The sequence below is a fragment of the Thalassophryne amazonica genome, chromosome 6 (assembly GCF_902500255.1).
Source record: "Thalassophryne amazonica chromosome 6, fThaAma1.1, whole genome shotgun sequence".
NCBI classification, from domain to species: Eukaryota; Metazoa; Chordata; class Actinopteri; order Batrachoidiformes; family Batrachoididae; genus Thalassophryne; species Thalassophryne amazonica.
The window spans coordinates 63,190,515-63,214,779 of record NC_047108.1 but is presented as its reverse complement, the minus strand read 5'-3'; the positions used below and the strand labels follow the sequence as shown (position 1 = coordinate 63,214,779).

Here is a 24,265-nt window from a genome sequence, read left to right as displayed (position 1 = left end):
ATATAAAAAAATTGATTGATTGATTGATTGATATATTCCTCATTTTGAATTTAGTGAATGTCACATTGAAAACCAGGCGTGGGTCCTCACACACGGCGACCCTTTTGTCAAGGACCAAGAAGATGCCTCGCACAGCACTTCTATACAATGTGGGCGTTACAGTGGGTGTGGTTTAGTCTACATGTTACTGGCTCTCACAGATAGGGGGAGCCCTTCCTATATCTAAAATTGCACATGCGTGATGGAAGTGAAACTTTTCTGTTTAAACTTTAAACAAGATCTCAGACTTCCAATCAAATAACAAAGGAAAATATTTGATAACATCAAATAAGGAATTAGCACAGATATTATCTAACAAATACATATATTTTTTAATTAATTAACAACAAATAACAAACAGAAAACAAGATAAAGTGACAGTTCAACGCAGACAGTTCAACAATTAAAAAAACATCTCAAAAATAAAATAACAATCAATACTTGACATATCACACTATATATATTTTTTTCTTGGATTTGTGTACAACTTCACACATTTTCTCATGGATTCAAAATATAATATAAATACATGAATGAAATGAGTGAATTGGATCCCTTCAGCATACCTAGTCTGTGATATTTCCCCATTAATGTTCAACAGCCAAATAAGATCTATGTTTGTCAGATATACACCTATTTTGATTGTATCTCTGTAATTAAAAAAAAAAAAGAACTTGTATATCTGTCCAAAATTAAATGTGAAGCAAATGTTTGTAGTTTCCTTAGTTAGATAAAAAGGTTGACTAAATCAAATTAGTATTTGTTGTAGAAGGCCAGTGTGACCTCTGTCCTGCATTTTTTGTTTTCTATTTCTTCCCACTGATAGAGGAAAGCAGAGATAATGTGGTTTGCAGGTGGGTCAACCCAAAAAAAATTTATATGAATTGCTTTGGAATTTTATAGAAAAATTGACCATGGTTAAGCATTGATGAAATTGAAATTATGATGCACATCTGTCTCAGTATTTTTCCAATGCTCAGTTTTCTGAAAACTGTATGTTTTCCTTTTTATCTTTTTCTTTAACATTCCTCTTTGTGACATCACAAAGACATGATCTGGCAAAAACTTTAAATTGTGATTGATCTCCTTGGTTGTAGGAAATAATAAATGATGGTTAATTATTGCCTAACCTCATTAGTCAATGGTCACAGGTTTTTTTTCCACCATGAAAATGCATTTCTTTGAAGCTACAAGGACAGAGTGCAAAATGTGACTTTCTGAAGCTGTTACACTTTACCATCATTTCTTTGACCAAAAGGTTTATTGCTGAAGTCCAATTCAACACCCCATTTTAGTGACATCTCGTGGGAAAATTAAGTCATAGCAAAAGAGCGAAGAAAGGTATACGCAATAATATCATACATAATTATATATTCATCTATTTTAATATCACTGATGATGAGTGCTGTGAGTAGCTCAAACACACATATAGTAGTATTATATTTTACAACTGCTGTAATCACTGCAGAATAATTTAACACTTTTAACAGCCATTCCCAAACTTTAAAACACCGGGCCCGCTTTGAAATCTGAAAATTATCTGGGGCACCACCCAAACCTTTAATCACGATTTCAACACATCAGACGAGGATGAAGTATTTCCATATGTATAAAATTTAATCTAGCTAAGACAAATAAAAAATTTAATGATTTAAAATGCACAGGTTTATCTTATTACTTCCAATTACATTTTTTAAAATAATGTAATACTCTTAAATATTGACTGTATTTTGAAATTGGAATGCAAAGAGTTTAATTTTTATTTATTTATTTTTGTCATGACCTGCAGCACCTCCACACTTTGGGAATCACTGTTTTGTAACATATTCATGAAACTGTTCATTTTCTCAATGTTTGCTGTTTTACCTCTTATGACAAAATGTGATTTTTATTTGCTTTCATAATTCATTCTTTCTGTCACTGAGAAACTGTCATGAGTTGATTTTGAAACTTTCATTTCCAGTCCCTCATCCAAAACAGTCATGTACAGGGCATCTAGAAAGGATTCAGTGCGCTTCACTTTCTCCACATTTTGTTGTTACAGCCTTATTTCAAAATCCAGTAAATTCATTTTTCCCCTCAAAATTCTACTCACCACACTCCATAATGACATGATTTTTTTGTAATATTTTGCAAATTTATTAAAAAAAAAAAAAAAAAAAACTAAGAAATCACGTGTACATAAGTATTCACACCCTTTTCTCAGTACTTTGTTGATGCACCTTTGACAGCAATTACAGCCTCAAGTCTTTTTGAATATGATGGCACAAGCTTGGTGCATCTATCTTTGGGCAGTTTTGCCCATTCCTCTTTGCAGCACCTCTCAAGATCCATCAGGTTGGATGAGGAGCATTGGTGCACAGACATTTTCAGATCCCTCCATGTTCAATCTGATTCAAGCCTGGGCTCTGGCTGAGCCACTCAAGGACATTCACAGAGTTGTCCTGAAGCCACTCTTTTGATATCTTGGCTGTGTGCTTAGGGTCATTGTCCTCTGAAAGATGAACCGTCGCCCCAGTCTCAGGTCAAGAGCACTCTGGAGCAGGTTTTCATCCAAGATGTCTCTGTACATTGCAGCATTCATCTTTCCTTCAATCCTGACTAGTCTCCCAGTTCCTGGTGCTGAAAAACATCTCCACAGCATGATGCTGCCACCGCCATGCTTCACTGTAGGGATGGTGCCTGGTTTACACCAAACATGATGCCTGGCATTCACACCAAAGAGTTTCATCTCTGTCTCATCAGACCAAAGAATTTTGTTTCTCATGGTCTGAGAGTCCTTCAAGTGCCTTTTGGCAAACTCCAGGCGGGCTGCTATGTGTCTTTTACTAAGGAGTGGCTTCCGTCTGGCCACTCTACCATACAGACCTGATTGATGGATTGCTGCAGAGATGGTTGTCCTTCTGAAAGGTTCTCCTCTCTCCACAGAGGAATGATGGAGCTCTGACAGAGTGACCATCAGATTTGTAGTCACCTCCGTGACTAAGGCCATTCTCCCCCGATCGCTCAGTTTAGATGGGCAGCCAGCTCTAGGAAGGCTCCTGGTGGATCCGAACTTCATCCATTTATGGATGATGGAGGCCACTGTGTTCATTGGGACCTTCAAAGCAGCAACAATGTTTCTGTACCCTTCCCCAGATTTGTGCCTCAAGACAATCCTGTCTCAGAGGTCTACAAACAATTCCTTTGACTTTATGGTTGGTTTGTGCTCTGACATGCACTGTCAACTGTGGGACCTTATATGTAGACAGATGTGTGTCTTTCCAAATCATGTCCAGTCAGCTGAATTTACCCCAGGTGGAGTCAAATTAAGCTGTAGAAACAACTCAAGGATGATCAGTGAAAACAGGAAGTACGTGCCTGAGTTCAATTTTGAGCTTCATACCAAAGGCTGTGAATACTTATGTACATGTAATTTCTTCGTGTTTTTATTTTTAATGAATTGGCAAAAATCTCAAAAACACTTTTTTTCCCACATTGTCATTATGGGGTATTGTGTGTAGAATTTTGAGGAAAAAAAATTAATCTATTTTGGAATAAGGCTGTAACATAACAAAATGTGGAAAAATTGAAGTGCTGTGAATACTTTCATGATGAACTGTAATAAAGCTTAATACACCATGCAAGAATAGATTATGTGTTCCATGCTGCATGGTCAGCTGTAGCATCTGTAATATGGAGGTTTTTAAGAACGTAAAAAACATAGGGCCACTGTGGTGAGATGTTGCAGGGACTTGATGGGAGTCTTGGCGCGTTTACTGCTCAAACGTTTGTGTGCGCCTCAGGTTGTCCTTCACCCGAACAAACTCTGGAATCTTCTTTTCGTTCTCCCGTTGCCTGATCTCCTCCTGCTCATACTAGAAAGCAAATGACAGAATATTTAAGGATTTTTAACAATACACATGGTCAAAATTAGCAGTAATGACATTAAAGTGTGTTATTGGTCAAAAGCTTGCGTTTGACCACTCTTTGTGTTTGTTTACTCCGTTTAATGTCTCAGTTGCTTGTCGGGTGCTTTTGACCTCTTGTAGCTTCTGTTGCCTCTTTCGGAGCTCTGTCTCCAAATCTGAGGGCCCTTGTTTTGCCAGCTCTTCCACTTTGTGCAGATCCAGTCGGCGCTGGTCTAACACTCGCTTCAGCTCCGGCTTTTCCTCCAGCAACAGGCCCCTATAGACCGTTGGTCGCAATCAAAGATACGTCACAAACACAGAGGTAATTCTGTTCAGTTCAGACAACTTTACTTATTCCTAAAGGACATTTCATTTACAGCTGACCCAGTCCATCCACTCAACTTTAAAACAGACAGCAAAGAAATTATATGTCAAAGGTAACATATGGTTTGGTATGAACAAATAAACAGTAACTCAAACAGCAATATTTAGTTGCAAATCATATACTTTAAGAAAGAATACAAACTAATAGGTAACGTCTATCAGAATATGAGGTACGGTACTTAAAGTAGCTACTGTTGGCATCTAACAGCTTGATAGCAGACGGAATGAAAGACTTGGTGCAGCAACATGTTCCTGTGTAAACAGCAAGGTTGCAAACCAGATCCCCCCCCCCCACCAATCAGTTGATTCCAAGCAGAATCTGTGCTTTTGTGGTTTTGGTTTCGTGTTTACCTGGTTTGGTCTTTCAGTGGCTTCCTGCACTTGGCCATCAGAAGTGTACGTGTATTCAGTGAAAGTGTTGAACTTGTAGATTCATTCACTTATTTCATCAGTGACATTTATGACTCTGGTCCCTAAACCTTCCACACTGAGAGATGGCTGAGAACAATTTAGAGTCATGAGATGTTTAGCAGTACTGATATCTTTACAGGAGAATGAAGGTTCAAGTTTTTAGGGTACTGGTGCTTCCTTATGGTTGTGACACTTGAACTCTATCCAGTGTCCAAAAGCAATGACTGGATACTGCTATTAGGCTTCTTCAGAGGATCCAGTTGGAATGACTTTGTGTCAGATGAATGTTTACTTAGACAGACTCAGATGAGGAATATCACATTACATTGTGAGGGTTTGTCATTTTTGGACATGTGGAACGTGACTCTGGGTCTGGCCCAGCACACTGCTACCTCAGTGTTGGGGACCCCAGGGCCTGGAGAAGGCCAAGGGGACACCCACGTTTCACCTGACTGGCAGATAAATGGTTACATTCAAAATGAGGGGAATGGACTGGTCTTCTGCTCGGGTGGTTGCCATCCAGGACTGAGTGCAGTTCTGTACTGTGATGGATAGTATGTTGCCAGCTCTGACCCAACCTTAAAATTATTCTTCCAGAACGGACTACACTGTAAAAAAAAAATGCCATGAAATTTACATAAAAACAATGTAAAATCACTACAGAAAAGTATTGTAAACCCAAAAACACATATTTAATGTTTCAATCACAGTGGACTTTTGTAAACTATTAAACAGAATGTTTTTGTTAGATGTACAACAACAATATGTGATTTTAATCAAATGTATTTGTTGAAACTACAACTGTTTGTAACAAAAATTGAGAAATACTGTAATACTCATTACAAAACAACTGTGGTAAATTGATATGCAAACATTGTAAAACCTATAGTTTTAGTCAGTTATTTTTAAAAATACAAGAATTATATGTAAGCCACTTTACAAGTTTATGCTGTAGCCTAACTTAACTTTCATGACTGATGAAACAATGCAAATTCAGGTAGGCCTTCTAGGCTACAGGTAGGCTATTTGCAGCTTGTAGAGTAGGCTAGGGAGTAGGCCTATAAGAATTTATTATTGCTAGTCTAAGTACTTCTGTTCAGTCATAATCCTTGCATGCTTTGTTTCTTTTAATTTTAATGAGATACGATACTCAGACTAGGCTCTCTTTTTTTGTCGATTTAACAGTTTTTTAATGTGAGTCAGTCGTGGTTCATTCACTGTAAATCCATCCATCCATCCATCCATTTTCTTCCGCTTTATCCGGAGTCGGGTCGCGGGGGCAGCAGCTCAAGCAAAGCCGCCCAGACCTTCCGATCCACACACACCTCCCCCAGCTCCTCCGGGGGAACCCCAAGGCGTTCCCAAGCCAGCCGAGAGATGTAGTCCCTCCAGCGTGTCCTGGGTCTTCCCCGGGGCCTCCTCCCAGTGGGATGTGCCCGGAACACCTCTCCAGCGAGGCGTCCAGGGGGCATCCGGAAAAGATGCCCGAGCCACCTCAACTGACTCCTTTCGACATGGAGGAGCAGCGGCTCGACTCCGAGCTCCTCCCGAGTGACCGAGCTCCTCACCCTATCACTGTAAATCCATTTACATATTATGTCTGTAAAGTTATCTACTGTGCTGCTGTCTTTTTTACAGGAATTCCCTGTTAACCACAGCTGCCAGTGTTTTCCTGTAAAAACAACAGTTTTTTTTTTTTTTTTTACAGTGTACAACAAACAGAAATATTGAAAAACATAAAATTTGTGGTTTCATTTTTGTTCCTTGAACCAATTCAAAGCCTTGGGTGTAACGAGGACGTTGAGGAGAATTAACTGCATAAAATATGGCCAGGTTTTCTCATAATTCTTTATGGTTTCAGAACAATATGTCTCTCCCAAAGGGAACATAAGTCTTTTTGTTGAACTCTTTCATCATGCCACTCCAGCTATTCTTCTCCTCCACAGACAAACCAAAGCAGCAAATAAATGAAAAAGTTATGACTTTCAGTAGATGACCAATAAAAAGGTAAGTAAAATTCTGTTGTGTCAATTGTAAAGGATCTGATTGTTTTCAATGGCTCTCTCCCTTATGAACAAACAAATCTTTGTCTGACTAGGGAGTAGTTTGTCTAACCAATGTACTAAAATGTCACTGCCCACCTTAAATCCAATCCACTCCTCTTGTGAGACCGAGCAGCCACCATATGATAAAGAACGTGTGAGGATGGGAGAGGGAGCAGCCAGCAGCACTAACATAACTTTTGTAGTCTTGTGGAGACAAAGAAAAAGGTTGATTTTATGCTTGCAGACTCTTGGTGCTGAAGTCCACTCACTGTCCAGGCTGGTTGCTGTTAAACTGTGATGGACCGGTTGTCTGCCTGGGTGGTTGCCACTCAGGCAGACAACCGGTCCATTCCCACATCTCGAAAATAATCATCAATCTGCCGCAGCCTGATGAAGCGTTGCTGTCCCCTTGGCCTTCTCCAGTTGCTCTGGTCTTATTCAAACACAAAATAAATGATAAATGATCTGTTGTGCGCTTTGAGTCTACCATTTAAATAGCAATGCTTCATCTTAAAGTGCACACAGTGCTTAAAGGCAGTGACAGACGATAATCTGATTGGTCATTAAATTTTGCCCTAAACCTTATGTTGCACTCAGATTACGCGCCACATTAATAGCAAAGTTGGACATGTCCTTTATACACTTGAATTGTCCCCTTTAGACCATGTACTATATATAATTCATTATGATATAATAGGGCCCAGTGGGATGAGGGTGAGGGTCCAGTCAGAGGGAATATGTCCTTTCCTACCTTTTATGGCTGAGCAGCAGCTCCCGGTGCAGGTCCTGGTGGCTGGGCGTCTCCACTGAGGAACCATTTAGTTTCCTGGGTTTGACCTCTCCAATATAGTCTGCTGTGGACTGACGGGACAATGTTTGGCAAGTAGGGGTCTCTGAGGACCAAACAAACCAGTTCACATCACTCATATGACTTCATCCTGAACTCACTGGATATGTTAAATGAATATAAATCCATTTATCTACAACAAAATAAAGGTATGAAATGTATACACAGAACATGTTGCCCTATGCAAATAATAATTCCTGTCAGAATATGTTATTATAGTCAGCAAATACACTGGGAATGAAATGCGTCACAGGGCTGATGCATACCCTGCACGCTCTGCACACAACTATATAAATGTACAAGTATATTATATATACATATGACTGGAATGTGGGGAGTGCTCCGGGAGTACGGGGTCCGGGGTCCTTTGCTAAGGGCTATCCGGTCCCTGTACGACCGCAGCAGGAGCTTGGTTCGCATTGCCTGTAGTAAGTCAAGCCTGTTTCCAGTGCACGTTGGCCTCTGCCAGGGCTGCCCTTTGTCACCGGTTCTGTTCATTATTTTTATGGACAGAATTTCTAGGCGCAGCCAGGGTGTAGAGGGGGTCTGGTTTGGGAACCACAGAATCTCGTCTCTGCTGTTTGCGGACGATGTGGTTCTGTTGGCTTTGTCAAATCAGGACCTTCAGCGTGCACTGGGGCGGTTTGCAGCCGAGTGTGAAGCGTCCGGGATGAAAATCAGCACCTCCAAATCCGAGGCCATGGTTCTCGACCGGAAAAAGGTGCTTTACCCTCTTCAGGTCGGTGGAGTGTCCTTGCCTCAAGTGGAGGAGTTTACGTATCTCGGGGTCTTGTTCACGAGTGAGGGACGGATGGAGCATGAGATCGATAGACGGATAGGTGCAGCATCCGCAGTGATGCGGTCGCTGTATCGGACCGTCATGGTGAAGAGAGAGCTGAGTAGGGGGGCAAAGCTCTCAATTTACCGATCGATCTACGTTCCGATCCTCACCTATGGTCATGAGATTTGGCTCATGACCGAAAGAATGAGATCGCAAGTACAAGTGGCCGAGATGAGTTTCCTCCGCAGGGTGGCTGGGCGCTCCCTTAGAGATAGGATGAGGAGCTCGGTCACTTGGGAGGAGCTCGGAGTCGAGCCGCTGCTCCTCCACGTCGAAAGGAGTCAGTTGAGGTGGCTTGGGCATCTTTTCCGGATGCCCCCTGGACGCCTCGCTGGAGAGGTGTTCCGGGCACGTCCCACTGGGAGCAGGCCCCGGGGAAGACCCAGGACACACTGGAGGGACTACATCTCTCGGCTGGCTTGGGAACGCCTTGGGGTTCCCCCGGAGGAGCTGGGGGAGGTGTGTGTGGATCGGGAGGTCTGGGCGGCTTTGCTTGAGCTGCTGCCCCCGCGACCCGACTCCGGATAAAGCGGAAGAAAATGGATGGATGGATGGATGGATATGACTGGAATGGTGGCCTTTTTTTTGACTGTATGAATATATGACTTCTGTGAGTCTTTATTTTGAAGTCCTTCCTCCCAATCAATCACAAGTATGTTGCCTATGAATATATGCTTTAGATCTTCCATCTAACATTCATGGTTGTTCAGATATACAAAGAAAGGTGTTTTTGGACCATGTTGTCCTTGACCTTGACCAAACTACTCCAAAATCTAATCACCTCGAGATACTCATTCAAGTAATGTTCACACCACATTTGACCCATCTTGGGTTCTTGGTTGTTGACTCATTAAAAAAAAAGAAGAAGAAAAAAAAGAAAGAAAAGTTTTTCCTTCATCTTGAACTTTTACCTTTGCCTAAACTACTCCAAAATCAAATCACCTCTAGATATGTGTCCAAGTAATATTCCCACCAAATGTAAAGGAAATCCATCCAGCTGTTTTAATTTATCTTGTCCACAGGCGCACATACACAGAGAGAAATAACCGTAGAATAAAAGAATCATGAGAATCAAATGGGATGTTTCTCTTCCGATATCTCTTTATATTTACTCTGAAAGGCCAACTCACATCTTGACATCTGTCACTCAGTATTTCTGTACTACAGACAAACAGTGACATCTACTGTAAGTGCACAAAGGAACAACTGTTCTTTTAGACAAAACAGCTTCACCTGAATCATACTAATATTTGAGAAATTGTTTTCTGTCTACACCTCCCGGCTCCTTGGCTCCATTTCCACCAAATTTGTTATGTGGGTGAAGATCAAGCCCAGAATAGCCCTTAAAAAGATTTGTTTCTGCAACAGTCAAGGTCATTGGGGTCAAAAGTCAAAGTTTTGACCCCACCACACACACACACACACACACACACACACACACACACACACACACACACACACACACACACACACACACACACACACACCTTGGGGTAACAAAGTTTGCATACTTGTGGGGGGGGGGGGGGGGGTGATTAGCACAGGTAAGATCCAGTTTATCAAAGGTCAGTCACTGGTGTCAAAGTCAAATTTTAAATTTTTCATTCCGATTTGCACTGCAATTGGCAAACATATGTAGGTGGGTTCTAGGATTATCTAAATGAGGTCACATTTACCAAATCTCAATAACTGGGATTTGGTAAATAATCTCAATACTGCTTTGGCTAAATGTTGATCTTTGACCGTCATGGGGTCAAAGATCAACAGCTTTTGTTTGTTTTGTTCACTTTGATTTGTCTGTTTGTTGGCCTACTCCTCCCAGGTCCTTTGCCAGTTTCTGCCATACTTGGTATGTCAGTGAAAGTTGGCCCCAAAATTGTCCTTAAAGAATTTATCTTGACAAGTCACTTGACAAGTGTGTGTCCCTGTCAAGTATGACGTGTCCCTTGACAGGAATCGCAGCTGAGTTTAGAGTCCCTGTACACTAAACAATTACAGCGGATAACCAACTGCATTATAGTTGATGACTCCCACCCCCTGGCTAATGAATTTCAGCTTCTACCTTCTGGCCGTAGGTTTAGAGTCCCAAGGTGTAGAACAAAACGCTACAGGAGTAGTTTTGTCCCAGCAGCAATTGTGCAACTGAACACATCTTAGTAGGTTTGCATATGGTTATATTTAGATATTTATATACTTATTTATTTATTTATTTGCCCTTTGCACACTAGTTTTAAGCTGACCATCTTTTTAGTGGTTTTAAGGTTGTGAGTCCTTGGTGGTGTTTGTTAACTTGTTTTGTGTATGTTCTTTGTTAGTATTTTTAGTGTTTTTTATTGTTGTTGTTGTGTTGACTAACATGGACGCCTTTTTTCTGTTTTCTGTTTGCTGCAAGCCAAATCTACCTACGGGTACAAATAAAGTTACCTGAACCTGAACCTGAACCTGCAAGGAATATGATTTTCAACCCGATTTGGATCAAGGATGACACATACTTCTGTGGATTCCAGAATTACCCTGCCAGTCAGTCATGGGTCAGTCATTTGGCAAATGGTATTCAGTTTGTCATTGGATCATGACTAAGAAGAGAATAATGCTTCCTATGGGATATGACCTACGATGTCACAAGCTGCCCCAAAAGAGATTTTTGGACCGTGGTTGTATTGTCTTGATTTTGGTGTCAAATTGTTCAACATAAAAATCCAATTCTCTTTACATTGCATGACCATACGTTGACAAACAGATATTCAATAATGATTTTATTATTAGCATTTTTACATTATGATTATTTGTTCAACAGCACAAATTTGCTGCTCTCTTAATGATACACTGAGGAGCCATCTGGGTCAAAGGTTAAAACAGGTATTTTTGGTCAGTTTCAGAAAATATTTTTATCAAGACAAAATAGAAACTTGGGGTCACTTGGCTATTTAAGACCAAAATCTAACCCTGAACCTCGGTAGTTTTTGAGATGCAAGAACAAGTTATTTCATTGGGGGCAAAGGCCAAAATATCAATTTTCTGTCATTTTCAGGAAAAATATAGAATAGGAGAAAATAGAAATGGGGTTTTTGAGAAACGTAACTTCAAGATGTGATTTAAGCCTCTGTGGCTACTGAAATGTGGCTTTGGCTAAATTTTATTGTTTCTGACTGTTACCATGGTAATGTTGCAATTTCTGAAAAGATTAGACCTATAGACAATTGTCTTAAAAATCATTTGACACCAAAATTAAAATTGTATGACTGGCAACACCTGAGATATTTAACAACGCAAGCATGCACAGAGAGGCATAATCTAGCACAAGACATCATTATTTGTTTTTTGTGCATTATAAGCTTCTATCAGAGCACAGACAAGTTTTGCACCTCTGTTGTGAGGGGTGACACTTTGTGCACATATTACACAGTGTATTTAATGTAGAATATCTTTTTTGTTGTTTGTACAGATGAACTCCTGATAGTGCTACTTAAATATACTAATTGCTATATGCATGCATTAACTCAGCCACATGGGGTGTGCAGCCAATACACTCTGAGTGCCGGCCCCAAGCCCGGATAAATGAGTAGGGTTGCATCAGGAACGGCATCCAGCATAAAACAAGCCAAAATAAAGATGCAGAGTACAAATCGAATGTCCGTGCCGGATCAGCCAAGGCCCGGGTTAACAACAACCACCACCAGTAACTTTACCTCACAGGGTGCCAGCAGATATTGGGCTACTGCTGGGTGAAGAAGAAAAATGTGTCCACAGACAGTGGGAGAAGAGGAAAACTAGAAGGGTGGAAGTGAGAGTCGGAACTTTGAATGATGGCAGTATGACTGGTAAAGAGAGAGAGCTGGCTGATATGATGGAGAGGAGAAAAGTAGACAAATTTTAAATATAGTAATTGCTCTGTTCAGTTCAGATTCAGAAAAGGACACTTCATTTACAGTTGATTTAGTCCATATCTGTATCTCTATGGCGTATCTGTATCAGCTGCCCTGACAGCTTCTCATATCCACGAGCACACCCTGATTAATACGGTATCTGGTGTAGTTTTGCCAGCATTTTGTGTGTGTGCAAGAGACCAAGTGGAAGGGAAATAAGAGCAGGTGCATAAGAGGTGGGGTCAAGTTGTTGTATGATGGTGAGGATAGGAAGAGAAATGGTGTTGGGATCATTTTAAAAAAAGAGTATGTTAAGAGTGTGTTGGAGGTTAAGCGAGTGTCTGACAGGGTGATGAGTGTGAAGTTGGAAATTGAAGGGATGATGATGAATATCATCAGTGCATATGACCCACAGGTAACTTGCAAGATAAAGAAGAAAGAAGATTTCTGGAGTGAATTAGAAGAGGTGGTGGAGAGTGTGCCCAAGCATAAAAGAGTGGGAGCAGACTTCAGTGGGCATGTTGGTGAATGGAACAGAGGTGATGAGGACGTAATGGGTAGATATGGTATCAAATACAAGAATGTGGAAGGGCAGATTCAAAGCTTTTATTGTCATATGCACAGTAAAGAACATGTTTCCCTGTGCACTGACATTCTTACTTTGCTGCCCACACTGGATGCCCAAATATATATATATATATATATATATATATATATATATATATATATATATATATATATATATATATATATATATATATAACTAAGTATAAAATATCTAAATATAAATGGGGGAAAAATGAAATAACATAAAATAAGCATGCTGGTAAGAACAATAGAATATAACAAGCAATGTAATAAAAATGTAATAATGTAATAAAAAGAAATATACACTGTAAGAAGGGAAATATAAAATATGTTTGTGTAATGGGCTACATGATATATGTACATGATAGTGATTGTTGCATACTGATGCACTGTTTTGTGCAACATTCAGCAGTAAATGGTTTTGTGCAATTAGTGCAATGGTAGTGGATTTGGAAAAAAAAAAAGAAGGAAATGGCTGTGGTGAACACCTACTTTAAGAAAAAGGAGGAGCACAGGGTGACATATAAGAGTGGAGGAAGGTGCACACAGATGGACTACATTCTGTGTTGGAGATGCAACCTAAAAGAAATTGGAGACTGTAAGGTGGTGGCAGGGGAGAGTGTAGCTAGACAGTATAGGATGGTTTGTAGGATGACTTTAGAGATGAAGAAGAAGAGAGTGGGAGCTCAACAAAGGATCAGAAAAAGCTAAGGAAAACACATCTAGTGTGCTGTACAAGACGTTGTATAGTAAGGAAGGAGAAAAAGATTTGTACCAATTGGCCAGCCAAAGAGACAGAGCTGGAAAGGATGTGCAGCAGGTTAGGATGGTAAATAATGCAGATGGTAATGTGCTGACAACCATGGAGAGTGTGTTGGGAAGGTGGAGGGAATATTTTGAGGAGCTGATGAATGAAGAAAATGAGAGAGAGAAAAGGCTGGATGATGTGGAGAGAGTAAATCAGGAAGTGCAAGAAATTAGAAAAGATGAAGTGAGGGCAGCTATGAAAAGGTTGAAGAGTGGAAATGCAGGTGGCCCAGATGGCATTCCACTGGAGGCATGTAAATGTCTAGAAGAGATGGGATTGAAATTTCTAACCAGATTGTTTAACAAAATCTTTGAAAGTAAGAGGATGCCTGAGGAGTGGAGATGAAGTGTGCTGGTTCCTCTTTCTAAGAACAAGGGTGATGTGTGGAGCTGCAGTAAGTACAGAGGCATAAAATTGATCAGCCACAGTATGAAGTTATGGGCAAGAGTAGTAGAAGCTAGGCTTAGAAAACAGGTGAAGATCTGTAAGCAGCAATGCGGTTTTATGCAAAGAAAGAGCACTACAGATGCAATGTTCGTTCTGAGAGTACTGATGGAGAAGTATAGAGAAGGCTAGAAGGAGTTACATTTTGTGTTTGTGGATTTAGAGAAAGCTTATGACAGGGTGCCAAGAGAAGAGTTGTGGTATTGTATGAAGAAGTCTGGAGTGGCAGAGGTGTAGTAATGTAATGTATGAGGATAGTGTGACAGCGGTGAGGTGCGCAGTAGGAATGACAGACTCATTCAAGGTGGAGGAGGGATTACACCAAGGATCAGTTCTGAGTCCTTTATTGTGATGGTGATGGACAGGTTAACTGATGAGATCAGACAGGAGTCTCCATGGACTATGATGCTTGCAGATGACATTGTGATCTGTAGTGAGAGTAGAGAGCAGGCTGAATCTAGCTTACAGATGTGGAAATCTGCTCAAGAGCAGGGGAATGAAAGTCAGTAGGAGCAAAACTGAGTACATGCGTGTGAATGGGAGGGAGCCAGGTGGAATAGTGCAGTTACAAGGAGTAGAAGTGGTGAAAGTATGAGTTTAAATATTTGGGGTCAACAGTACAAAGTAATGGAGAGTGTGGTAGAGAGGTGAAGAACAGAGTGTGGGCAGGGTGGAGAAAGGTGGCTGGAGTAATTGGTGACAGAAGAATATCTTCAAGAATGAAGAGCAAAGTCTACAAGACAGTAGTGAGACCAGCTATATTGTACGGCTTAGAGACGGTGGCACTAACAAAAAGACAGGAGGCAGAGCTGGAGGTGACAGGGCTGAAGATGCTGCAATTCTCTTTGGTAGTGGTAAGGATGGACAGGATTAGGAATGAACATATCAGAGGGACAGCTCAGGTGGGACGGTTTGGAGACAAAGTCAGAGATGAGAGATTGAGATGGTATGGACATGTGGAGAGGAAGGACCCAGGGTATATAGGGAGAAGGATGCTGAGGATGAAGCCACCAGGCAGGAGGAGAAGAGTGAGGCCAAAGAGGAGGTTTGTGTATGTGATGAGGGAGGACATGCAAGTGCTTGGTGTGAAAGAAGAAGTTACAGAGGACAAGGAGAGATGGACATGATTGATCTGCTGTGGCGACCCCTAACGGGAACAGCCGAAAGAAGAAGGAGAAGAAGCTGTATGCATGCATTTGTGCAATCGTGTGCCATATTTACATTCATCTTGCAGTAGTTGCACAAAAATTTACCTTTCCTGTGCTGTCCGTGTCCAGGTTTCTGTTACATTAGATAGCAAAGGAATGAAACAGAAGGAAATATATTAGACACCCTGTATGTATGAGTTTACAGTTAACAAAATATGAAATCTGACAAATAACATGTTAATCAAAACAACTTTACTCCTGTGATAGACATAGATAGATAGATAGATATGAATATGAATATAGCGAAGCAGATGCTTCTTCCTTCTCTCTTTCTCTGTTAACACGTGTGTAGTTCTGAAGTTACATGAATCATGAAATGTGCTTATTTGTCAGTTTATTTCTGTTCCAAAGCCTAGTCCTGCTTGTTTTGCTTCCCACCTGATTGGACAGAGGGTATAATTAGATCAGGACGGTGTTTGCTGGGCTGCTTAAGTTAAATAAGGAGCACAGGGGTGACGTACGTAACTCATGTGACACACAATCATCTTATGATGGAAGAAATAATATAAATGTTCTATTATATGTTACATCCATTGTAAAAGCATGGGCTGGCATGTTACGACATTAACTCAGTTAGTCAGGTACTTATTCTGCAGCCATCTGATAGCAGTTAAACAGTTATAAAGGATGGGATTGAGCAGCTGAAGTTGTGACTGAATAGTATTAAGAGAAAACAGTCAGATAACAGATGACATCTGACCATGACAGACCTCAGCTCATCTCCCTGGGTGTTTTGTCACTTTTTGCATGCACAGATCCACCTTGTGATTGCTCAGAACTGTATTTAGGATTGTCCCTTTCACCCTGATCCCGTCCCTTGTTGAGCTCCTGCAGAGAGGTTGAGCTGAAAGTTAATGTGGTGAAGCTCAGCCAGCCCGAGCCAGGGCCTGGATGGACTCCAACCTGCCCTGACAGCTTCTCATTCCCATGAGCACACTCTGATTAATACGGTCTCTGGTGGAGTTTTGGCAGCATTTTAACCCTATACATGATATATAACTTCAATAAGCACTAAAACACAAACTGTGAAAACCCTGAACTGAAAAACCACTAAAACCAAAAAGCAGACAAAAGACCAGGGGAGACCATGCTTTTTCAGTGGTGGCTCCTAAGTTATGGAATGAGCTGCCCACTCATATCAAAATAGCCCTCCACCCTGGATACTTTTAAATCTCATTTAAAAATGTATTTTTACTCCATGGCTTTTAATACTGCAAGAGAGTTGTGTGGTCTTCTATCTCTGTTTTTATCATGTTTTTATCTTTTAGTGTTTTATCTTATCTGATATTTCCTTTTTGTTTTTATATGTTTTTAATTAGAGCCCAACCGATATGGATTTTTTGAGGCCGATGCCGATAACGATATTTGGATGAAAAAAAATGCAGATAATCGATAATTCGGCTGATTTTCAGATAGCAGATAAATCAGCCAATATTATATTATTATTAGTTTTTAAATTAATAAAATGTTCTTTTTTGGACCCTTAACAAAAAGGTATGAGCTAAAAGCTGAAGCTTTGTCCTCATATTGATTAACTTTATAACAGAAGAATTTTCAAGTTCAAAAAATGCAATCAAGAATTAAACCTTTGTGAAATTAGCAAATACATGTCCTTAAAAAGAGTTGTGAAATACATCTGATCTTGTACCTCTTGTTGCTGCAATTTAGATATAGGTTCAGGATAAGGATATAGATCCTTATAAACTTACTTGTATGCTTTTGTCAGCCGATCAGTGCAGTGTGAAGGCGAACTACGGGGGCCAGTGATGAACACATTTAAGCAGGGGAGTAAGCAGCTCTCAGTTGAATGGAGTCAGAGCTCCATCTACTGGACAAACGGTGCAAGGACATTTTACATTGCCGACAAACATTATTTCAGCAACTGTTGTGTTTATGAGAAATTATCAGCGTTCTATCGGCAAAATGTCGGCCGATAGTGGGTACTTTGAAAAGGGCTTATATCGGCCGATAATATCGGCCGGCCAATATATCGGTCGCGCTCTATTTTTAATCTATTGTATTTTATCTTTATTTTATTTTTTATATTTTATCTGTTGTGCAGCACTTTGGTAACCTTGTTGTTTTTAAAATGTGCTATACAAATAAAGGTGGATTGGGATTGGATTGGATAAAACACTGAGCTGAAGCTACAGCTAACCACTACTAGCCACTAACTTTATTATATGAATTTAGGTTTGCTTTGGTTTTTAAGCTCTAAACCCCTGACAAACAGACCAAAAGAGCTGAAAGAACCTGTGCTATTAAGGGGGCACATTCTGCCTATGCTTGAGTGAAATTTTCCACATCGAAGATTTTAATTAAAACTGTTAGATTTCAGTGGGTTACATAATGACATTCAATGTAGAAATAGAGAGAGTTAGGAAAAATATTAAATTTAATGCTTTTTTCACCGTCATATACAAGGGATAAATGTAATAAATTTACATATTATCTTTCTGTATTCTTGGCACAATACTGGGCATAAATCACAGAGTAAAATGACTTGGCCTGGGATGATCTGATGTGTTTACTGGCCTGATTTTGCATTGAGCTGAATACATCTTAACTTGAAATGGGAAATGTTGTTTTCTAGCATGCAATACAGTCCAGAGCAACGTTTATTTGTGGCTTACGGTTCATCCAGAAAGTATTCACAGTGTTTCACTTTTTCCACATTTTATGTTACAGCCTCTTACAGTTTTTTTTTTAATACATTTGTAAAAAAAGAAACAATCCAAAACACTTTGAGGAAGTTACAAATTTTCCATGGAGTCACAGAGGTTTCAGGCATATGCTGCAACAGATGTTTTCTGGAAGCTAACAGATCCAGATTTATCAATCCATTGACGTAAATTTCATTTATGGCTGCACATTAAACATAAAGAGAAAATAAACATATTAGAAATGTACTATTCCTCAACATTTAGCCTATTTCTTTGTAGCCCGAGGGAACGTATTGGACCCAATCCTTATATCATAATTAACATTTATGAGGAGGTCCAAGGGAATTGAGGGGGAATAAAACTAAGAAGAGGGATTTGATGGAAAAAGAAGAGGGTTTGGAATTTAAGAGGGATTGAAATTGTTATTACTATAAGTTATATTCTCAATTCTACCTTTACATACCTCATTAGTGTGGGATATATGTTTGTGATTTATGGTATGAGGATACAATCTTCAAATAGATTAAATTGTAACCTGGAAATTGGTTTTCAATATGTGTGACTTACCATAAATAAAGTTATATTTCCACATTATTGCACTGTGTGATTCATATTTCATATTATACTTTCTAATACCATTAAAGAGCTGTAGGAAATTTTTTGAGAACATTTGAGGATAGACAGATTGCCCCATAGCATGGTTTTGTTTTATGTTGTGTCTTAAATAAGCAGGTTTCCACAAGGTGTGCCAAGATCAAATGATAATCAAGATGTGCATAAAAAAATTAAATGAACAAATAAAGCTAAACAGTAGTTTTCATTCAACATACAGTTTATTCACATTATAGAGAGTATTAAATATTAAGAAAAAAAAATATGTAAGGAAAATAACTAACAATCTGATTAATGCTTTTACACTAGCTTGACCTCTTGCTCCTCCGTCTTCTCGAAATGATGCTCGTTGTCTTCGCACAATGTATTAGTTTTGTTTAATAGATTAGTGTATAAGCTCCAAAGAAGAAGAATTGTACAGTTTAGGGTTTCAAATGCTTTAGCTGTTAAACATTATGTAAAAAAAAGTTTGCAAACTTTAAGTTGGGAAAACTAAATTAACTGGAAGCTAATTGGTCTGCTAATGGTTTTCAAAGCTAGCTGAAAAGCTAATTTGCTAATGGAAAAGTTAGCTTTACTCGTTAGCTGTTAGCCAAACTGTGCCCACCACTGGATATAATGTATCACATTTTAGTGTCTGAGACTAACCAAATTCTTCTGAAATATGTTTATGTGCCACTTTAGAAAAGCCTGGGCATGTACCCTGTGAAATGCAGTGAGTGAATGGAGTCCATCCACTCCAGATTGTTACAATGACAAGTCAAAAACAATAAATATTATTATCTTTCATATCTACTAATTAAAAGGGCATATAAAAGAGATGAACCAATTCAAATCTGGTGACCGCTGAGGCAACAGATCGATTTGAAAAACAACTGTTTTGCCTCAGTAATATCCCATAGACATTCCTGCCACCTGCTGGTGGATGCTGCTTAGATCATGGAAAATTAAGAGCAGGTGTGGCTGTCACGGACTGACACAAAAATGCTCTAAATCAGAGAAGTAAATCAATTTACAACTCAGATACCTCCGTCACAGAGAAGGAAGAACACATTTCGTCCTTTTCTCTGTATTTCAATGTGTAGTTTTAAAGTTACAAGGAGCAATAATTGATCTTGTTTGTCAGTTTCATTTCTAAAGCTTTGGTCTGCCGGCCATCAAAGGCACCGCTGCTTCTCAGTTTACTATTGTCCATAATAACTGAAAAGCTGTTATGCCAAGATCCACACTGCGACCGTTCAGTCACCAGACAGCAGCAATTAGAAATCAAGTGGCATTAACTTACTTTTTTTGTATTTGGTGCTTCCATGACAGGATGACTGACATCCACTGCTTCCGTCCAGCAAAAATGTTCCTTTTTTTCAGTATTCCATTGATGAAAGTGTCACAGACCCTCTCACAGTCTGTTCCAACATAGTGCTGTTGACGAAGGGTCGTCACTGTGCCTTCTACTGTACTACTGATAGTCAGTAGTGGTAGTAGACACTGAAATCTCATTACGCCATTCAGGATGACCTCAGAGCCAATCCCCACCGGCTACACAACACAGGATTAGGTAATTACCAATGACATGAAGACGGCTTTACTCCAACCTATCAACAGCTTTTCAGATGACTTCTCTACTACTGAGTCCTTAAAAACTGAGGCTGACAACTAATTACAATTCAAATCAATGATTTTATACAGCACCAAATCACAGTAAGTCATAAAAAAGAAGAAATAACTGGTGCAGCACAGAAATAAGTGCAAAAAGTCTTTAATAAGGTGCTGAAAGGAAAAAAATGTTCAAAGGGACTGACGTTTCGATGTCGAAACGTCAGTCCCTTTGAACATTTGCTGCACCAGTTATTTCTTCTTTTTTACAAATTGGTCCTGCCTGGTTGCACCAGATTTGTTTGTGCTGTGCAGAAGCGTGGTGAACTCTTTGTTTTTGCTTCACAATAAGTCATCTCAAGGTACTACACACAAGCATAGTTTAAACTTTACCCACCCCAAGTACAAACGGTGACAGTAGGAAGTAAAAACTCTGTCAGGTGTTTTTTAAAAATTTTTAAATCCTTATCATTATAGGAAGAAACCTCAGTCTGACCAGACTCTGTGGGGTGACCATCAGCTGACAAGTAAAACAAAACACAACAAAGAATTTCCAGAACATGCAATTATAGAAATGATTCAGCTAAGTAACCACATATGTGACAGATGACTGAAAGGACAACTAGAAGACCAGAGTCCCAGCAGAATAGACCTCACTCATAAATCAGCGATTGCATTGATGCTAGGGAAGAGAACTGATGACCGTTTTATTGAAATAAATTCTGATTATCGGTACAATCCCTTAACAATTCCCTTATTGATTCCTAATCAATTTTCTGTATGGAAAAATGTAGATCTACATAGCATCAATACATTTGTTTTCCTCGTTGCTGGATGGTGTCATGACATCAGATGTGACATTATGGCGCATGGGTTTTTGCACTGAACCACTACAACACAAACAAACCAAAATATATACTAATAAATAAATAAATAACACTTTCTAAAGTTCAAAATTGTCTTCTAGTTAAATATTGTCGGTCTAAACTGTTGTGTGGCTGGGGGGGCCTGGCTGCCTTTTGTTTCTGTTTTCTGTCCTGTCTTTTGTTTTTCCTTCCAGGTGGCTTGCATTTGGGACTGAGTGGCTGTGTAGCTGAGTTTATCAGGACCTCACCCTGATCACCTGAGGCTGATCACCTGCGGCTCATCAGGACTCACAGCTGTGGTGCATCTACATGGATTGGAACATGGTGGCATTTAAGACTGGAGTACACAGTGTGTATTTGCCAGAGACTCGACCTTGTGACCAGACGGGTGAGATCGTCGTCTCAGGAGCCATCTCATCATCAGTGGATGCAGAGAACGTCCAGGTTTGATGCATGGTCTGTGAAAGAGGAGGGGGTGAGGTCTCACGCTCGTCAGCACACTTCCTGAGGTACGTTAGATTTTGTGACTAACATTTATACAGTCAGTAAATGTGGTGTCCCTCACACCTTATTATATTGAGCTGTATGTTGGTCGTGTGGTCAGCTTCCTCTGCAGTGGAGTTTTGTGAACTGGGTGTTCCATGCCTGCAGGGTGGGAAGCTGATTAGTAATTAGGCCAGGAAGTGTTTGCTGTTTGTGCACCTTTGAGCGTTCTCTCTGTGTGTTGAGTGTGGACTCACATAATGATTCCTTCTGTCACAGACTCGGTTTGCCGCGGCCACCTGGGGGGTGTCGGCGGGGTCCTTGGGTCCGGGTTGGTTCTGGCTCGGACCGTTGGCGCTGCTGGGAGTGCACCGCAAAACCACCACGCCAGACCGCGCACTTTTATATTTTTTCACAGCACTGTTATGTTCATTAAACTCTGTTATCCTTTGTACCGTGCTCTGCTTATTTTATACTGGGTCCTTCAAACGCTGGTCGGTTCTCCGGGCTGCGTCCGACACATAACACTAAACACTACAATGAATAAATAAATATTGATGTAAAATACAGGACATGTGTAAATTTTAAAAATTGATGTACCACATTGGGTGGGTGCAAGATTTTTTCTCAATAAATGATTCAATTAACTGAGGGAATTAATTTATTTTATGTCAATCAGTCACTAATGATGACTTCTTTCTAGTACCCTGGCATAGGCTTTTCCAAGGAGGCTGAGTAGTGTGACACCTCTAGAATTGTAACACACTCTCCGGTGACCTTTTTCAAAAGATGGGGACCATCACACCAGTTTGCCAATCCAGAGGTCCCGTTCTTGCTTCCATGCAACATTGTAAAAGTGTGTCAACCTCAGGCTCCTTCCCCACCAGAGAGGAAACATTCCACGTTTCAAGAGTTAAGTTCCATAACCAAATGTGAGTCTGTGTAGGCATTTGTCCCGTCCACAGCCAGAAAAACAGCACACCATACCTCTGCAGACTCCCTGCAGGTGGTGAGCCCACATGGAGATGAAACCATGTTGTTTCTTCGAGCTGAGCTCCACTGAGTCCCACGGTGGTAGGCTCATGGGACTCAGTGAAATGTCATGAAAATTCAGTAAGGTATATCTTATATATTATATTCCAATTATAAGGTGGAACTATGCTAGTATACTAAGGTATATTTACATATCTATAAAGGCAGAGTAAAACAGAAGAGTAGAAAAGAGTAGAGTAGAGCCACTTAGGTGCCTGGTCTTGAGAACCAGGGGTAGTAGGTTGAAATGCTTTTTTTTAATCCCTTTTTTTAATCTCTTTTTTATCATGTCATAAATTGTTCATTTATTTTAACTGGTCTGTCACCGTAATTACACTTTCAGGAGTAAATAATGAAACACATAAAAACAAAACAAAATAAAACAAAAACAAGCAAACAAAAGCAATTTTTAAATTAAATATAAAGAAACTGGTGAGAGAACTGGATCTGAAAAATAATATCTCCTTCCTGACCCAAAAGTGAATTATCTACAATCCTTATTCAAAATCTGTTCATCACTTTGATTTATTTTTAACATATTCTGACCAAAATCAAACAGACATAGTGACATAACCTACACCCTCCTCTGATGGCTGGTGGAACTTAACAAACACACTAATCCCTGCACGTTTTATTTGATTTGTAATAAATCAGCACAAATCACTGAAATAGAAGTGGGTCTTCTCTTCGTGGCCACATGGGGGCGACATATACACATCTTTGTTTTCCGTGTCCCATAATTCTTTGCGACCTTTAAGAGACAACCCCGGATGTTCTTTGCTCAGTTCGAATGGTGTGTGTGTGTGAGAGAGATTGTGCGCGTGCTGGTGAGAGTGTGTGCTGTTGTTGGAGTGAATGTGATTAAAATCTACACACTGATCTTATTTGATCTGGTCTGAGTCGGGCTCTGCTCTGATCGGAGATGATAGGACACGGACTCGTGAGTCTTTGGGGCGGTGATCGAGTCCCGGTTTGACCGTCAGGGCCTCCGAGCTTCGAGCTGTGGTCAGAGGTGATGAATTGATCAGATATACTAGTCCTGAGAGTTTAGCTTCGTGTTAAACTCCGGATGGACGGTGAGTCAAGAAGCGATTCTGATCTAACCACGAGCAAAAAGCACAGAGTCAAACAAAAACCCACGCCGTCTGTGTCGCGTTCAGAACCGTCGAAAGCTCGGAGACACACTCTCACAAGCGCCACTAGCTTAGCTTGTGACAAGCTAAAAGTGGACGCTCTCGTTTTGGCCGAGCAACTTTCCACAGTTTCTGGGGATTCTGTGTTAGTACGCGCCCGCGGCCGATGTGCTTGATGAGTTCCTGCGCAAAAAGTAGTTCCCAGATAATTGTGATATAATCCTGTGAGATAATGAGTATATCTCATCTAAATCACTTCTACAATTTACCAGTAATAAAATTATAAAGAAAACTGAAATTTTAAGAGTGTCCATAATAAATATTTAAGAAACTTAAAAGTTTGTGAGCATTGTAAACATTGACACGATGGCGTTTGATGCGGAAGAATTCAGAAAGATATGATTGGAATGTTTTAATTACCATTTACAGTTGGCGATGAAAGTCTTGGGTGTCAACTTCATGTTAAAGTCAGAACAAGAAGCTGCATTGAAAGAGCTCTATCTGGAACACAG

General features: G+C 40.1%; 1 protein-coding gene, 1 long non-coding RNA gene and 1 other non-coding gene across 5 annotated transcripts; 2 read left to right on the top strand and 1 right to left on the bottom strand.

Annotated features, from left to right (window-relative positions):
• Positions 1 to 1,180: 1,180 nt before the first annotated feature.
• On the top strand, positions 1,181 to 12,698 carry LOC117512289. Its single transcript, XR_004561265.1, has 3 exons — positions 1,181 to 1,190; positions 7,304 to 7,306; positions 12,560 to 12,698. It is a non-coding gene; the product is annotated as an uncharacterized LOC117512289 (long non-coding RNA).
• On the bottom strand, positions 3,547 to 20,125 carry zgc:195245 (uncharacterized protein LOC565483 homolog). Of its 3 annotated transcripts, none has more exons than XM_034172297.1 (5): positions 19,932 to 20,125; positions 15,417 to 15,444; positions 7,521 to 7,662; positions 4,023 to 4,206; positions 3,547 to 3,896 (listed from the first exon to the last, which is right to left on the bottom strand). In XM_034172297.1, exons 1-5 carry the CDS (start codon positions 19,953 to 19,955, stop codon positions 3,795 to 3,797), a joined length of 480 nt encoding a protein of 159 aa, XP_034028188.1. In that variant the 5' UTR covers positions 19,956 to 20,125; the 3' UTR covers positions 3,547 to 3,794. The 3 variants fall into 3 exon arrangements, with proteins under 3 accessions (XP_034028188.1, XP_034028190.1, XP_034028189.1); XM_034172299.1 differs by having other exon boundaries at positions 7,521 to 7,623; positions 19,932 to 20,123; XM_034172298.1 differs by having other exon boundaries at positions 3,557 to 3,896; positions 4,062 to 4,206; positions 19,932 to 20,117.
• A 3,292-nt stretch (positions 20,126 to 23,417) lies between these two features.
• On the top strand, positions 23,418 to 23,723 carry LOC117513159. The gene has a single exon (XR_004561478.1).
• The last annotated feature ends 542 nt before the right edge of the window (positions 23,724 to 24,265 follow it).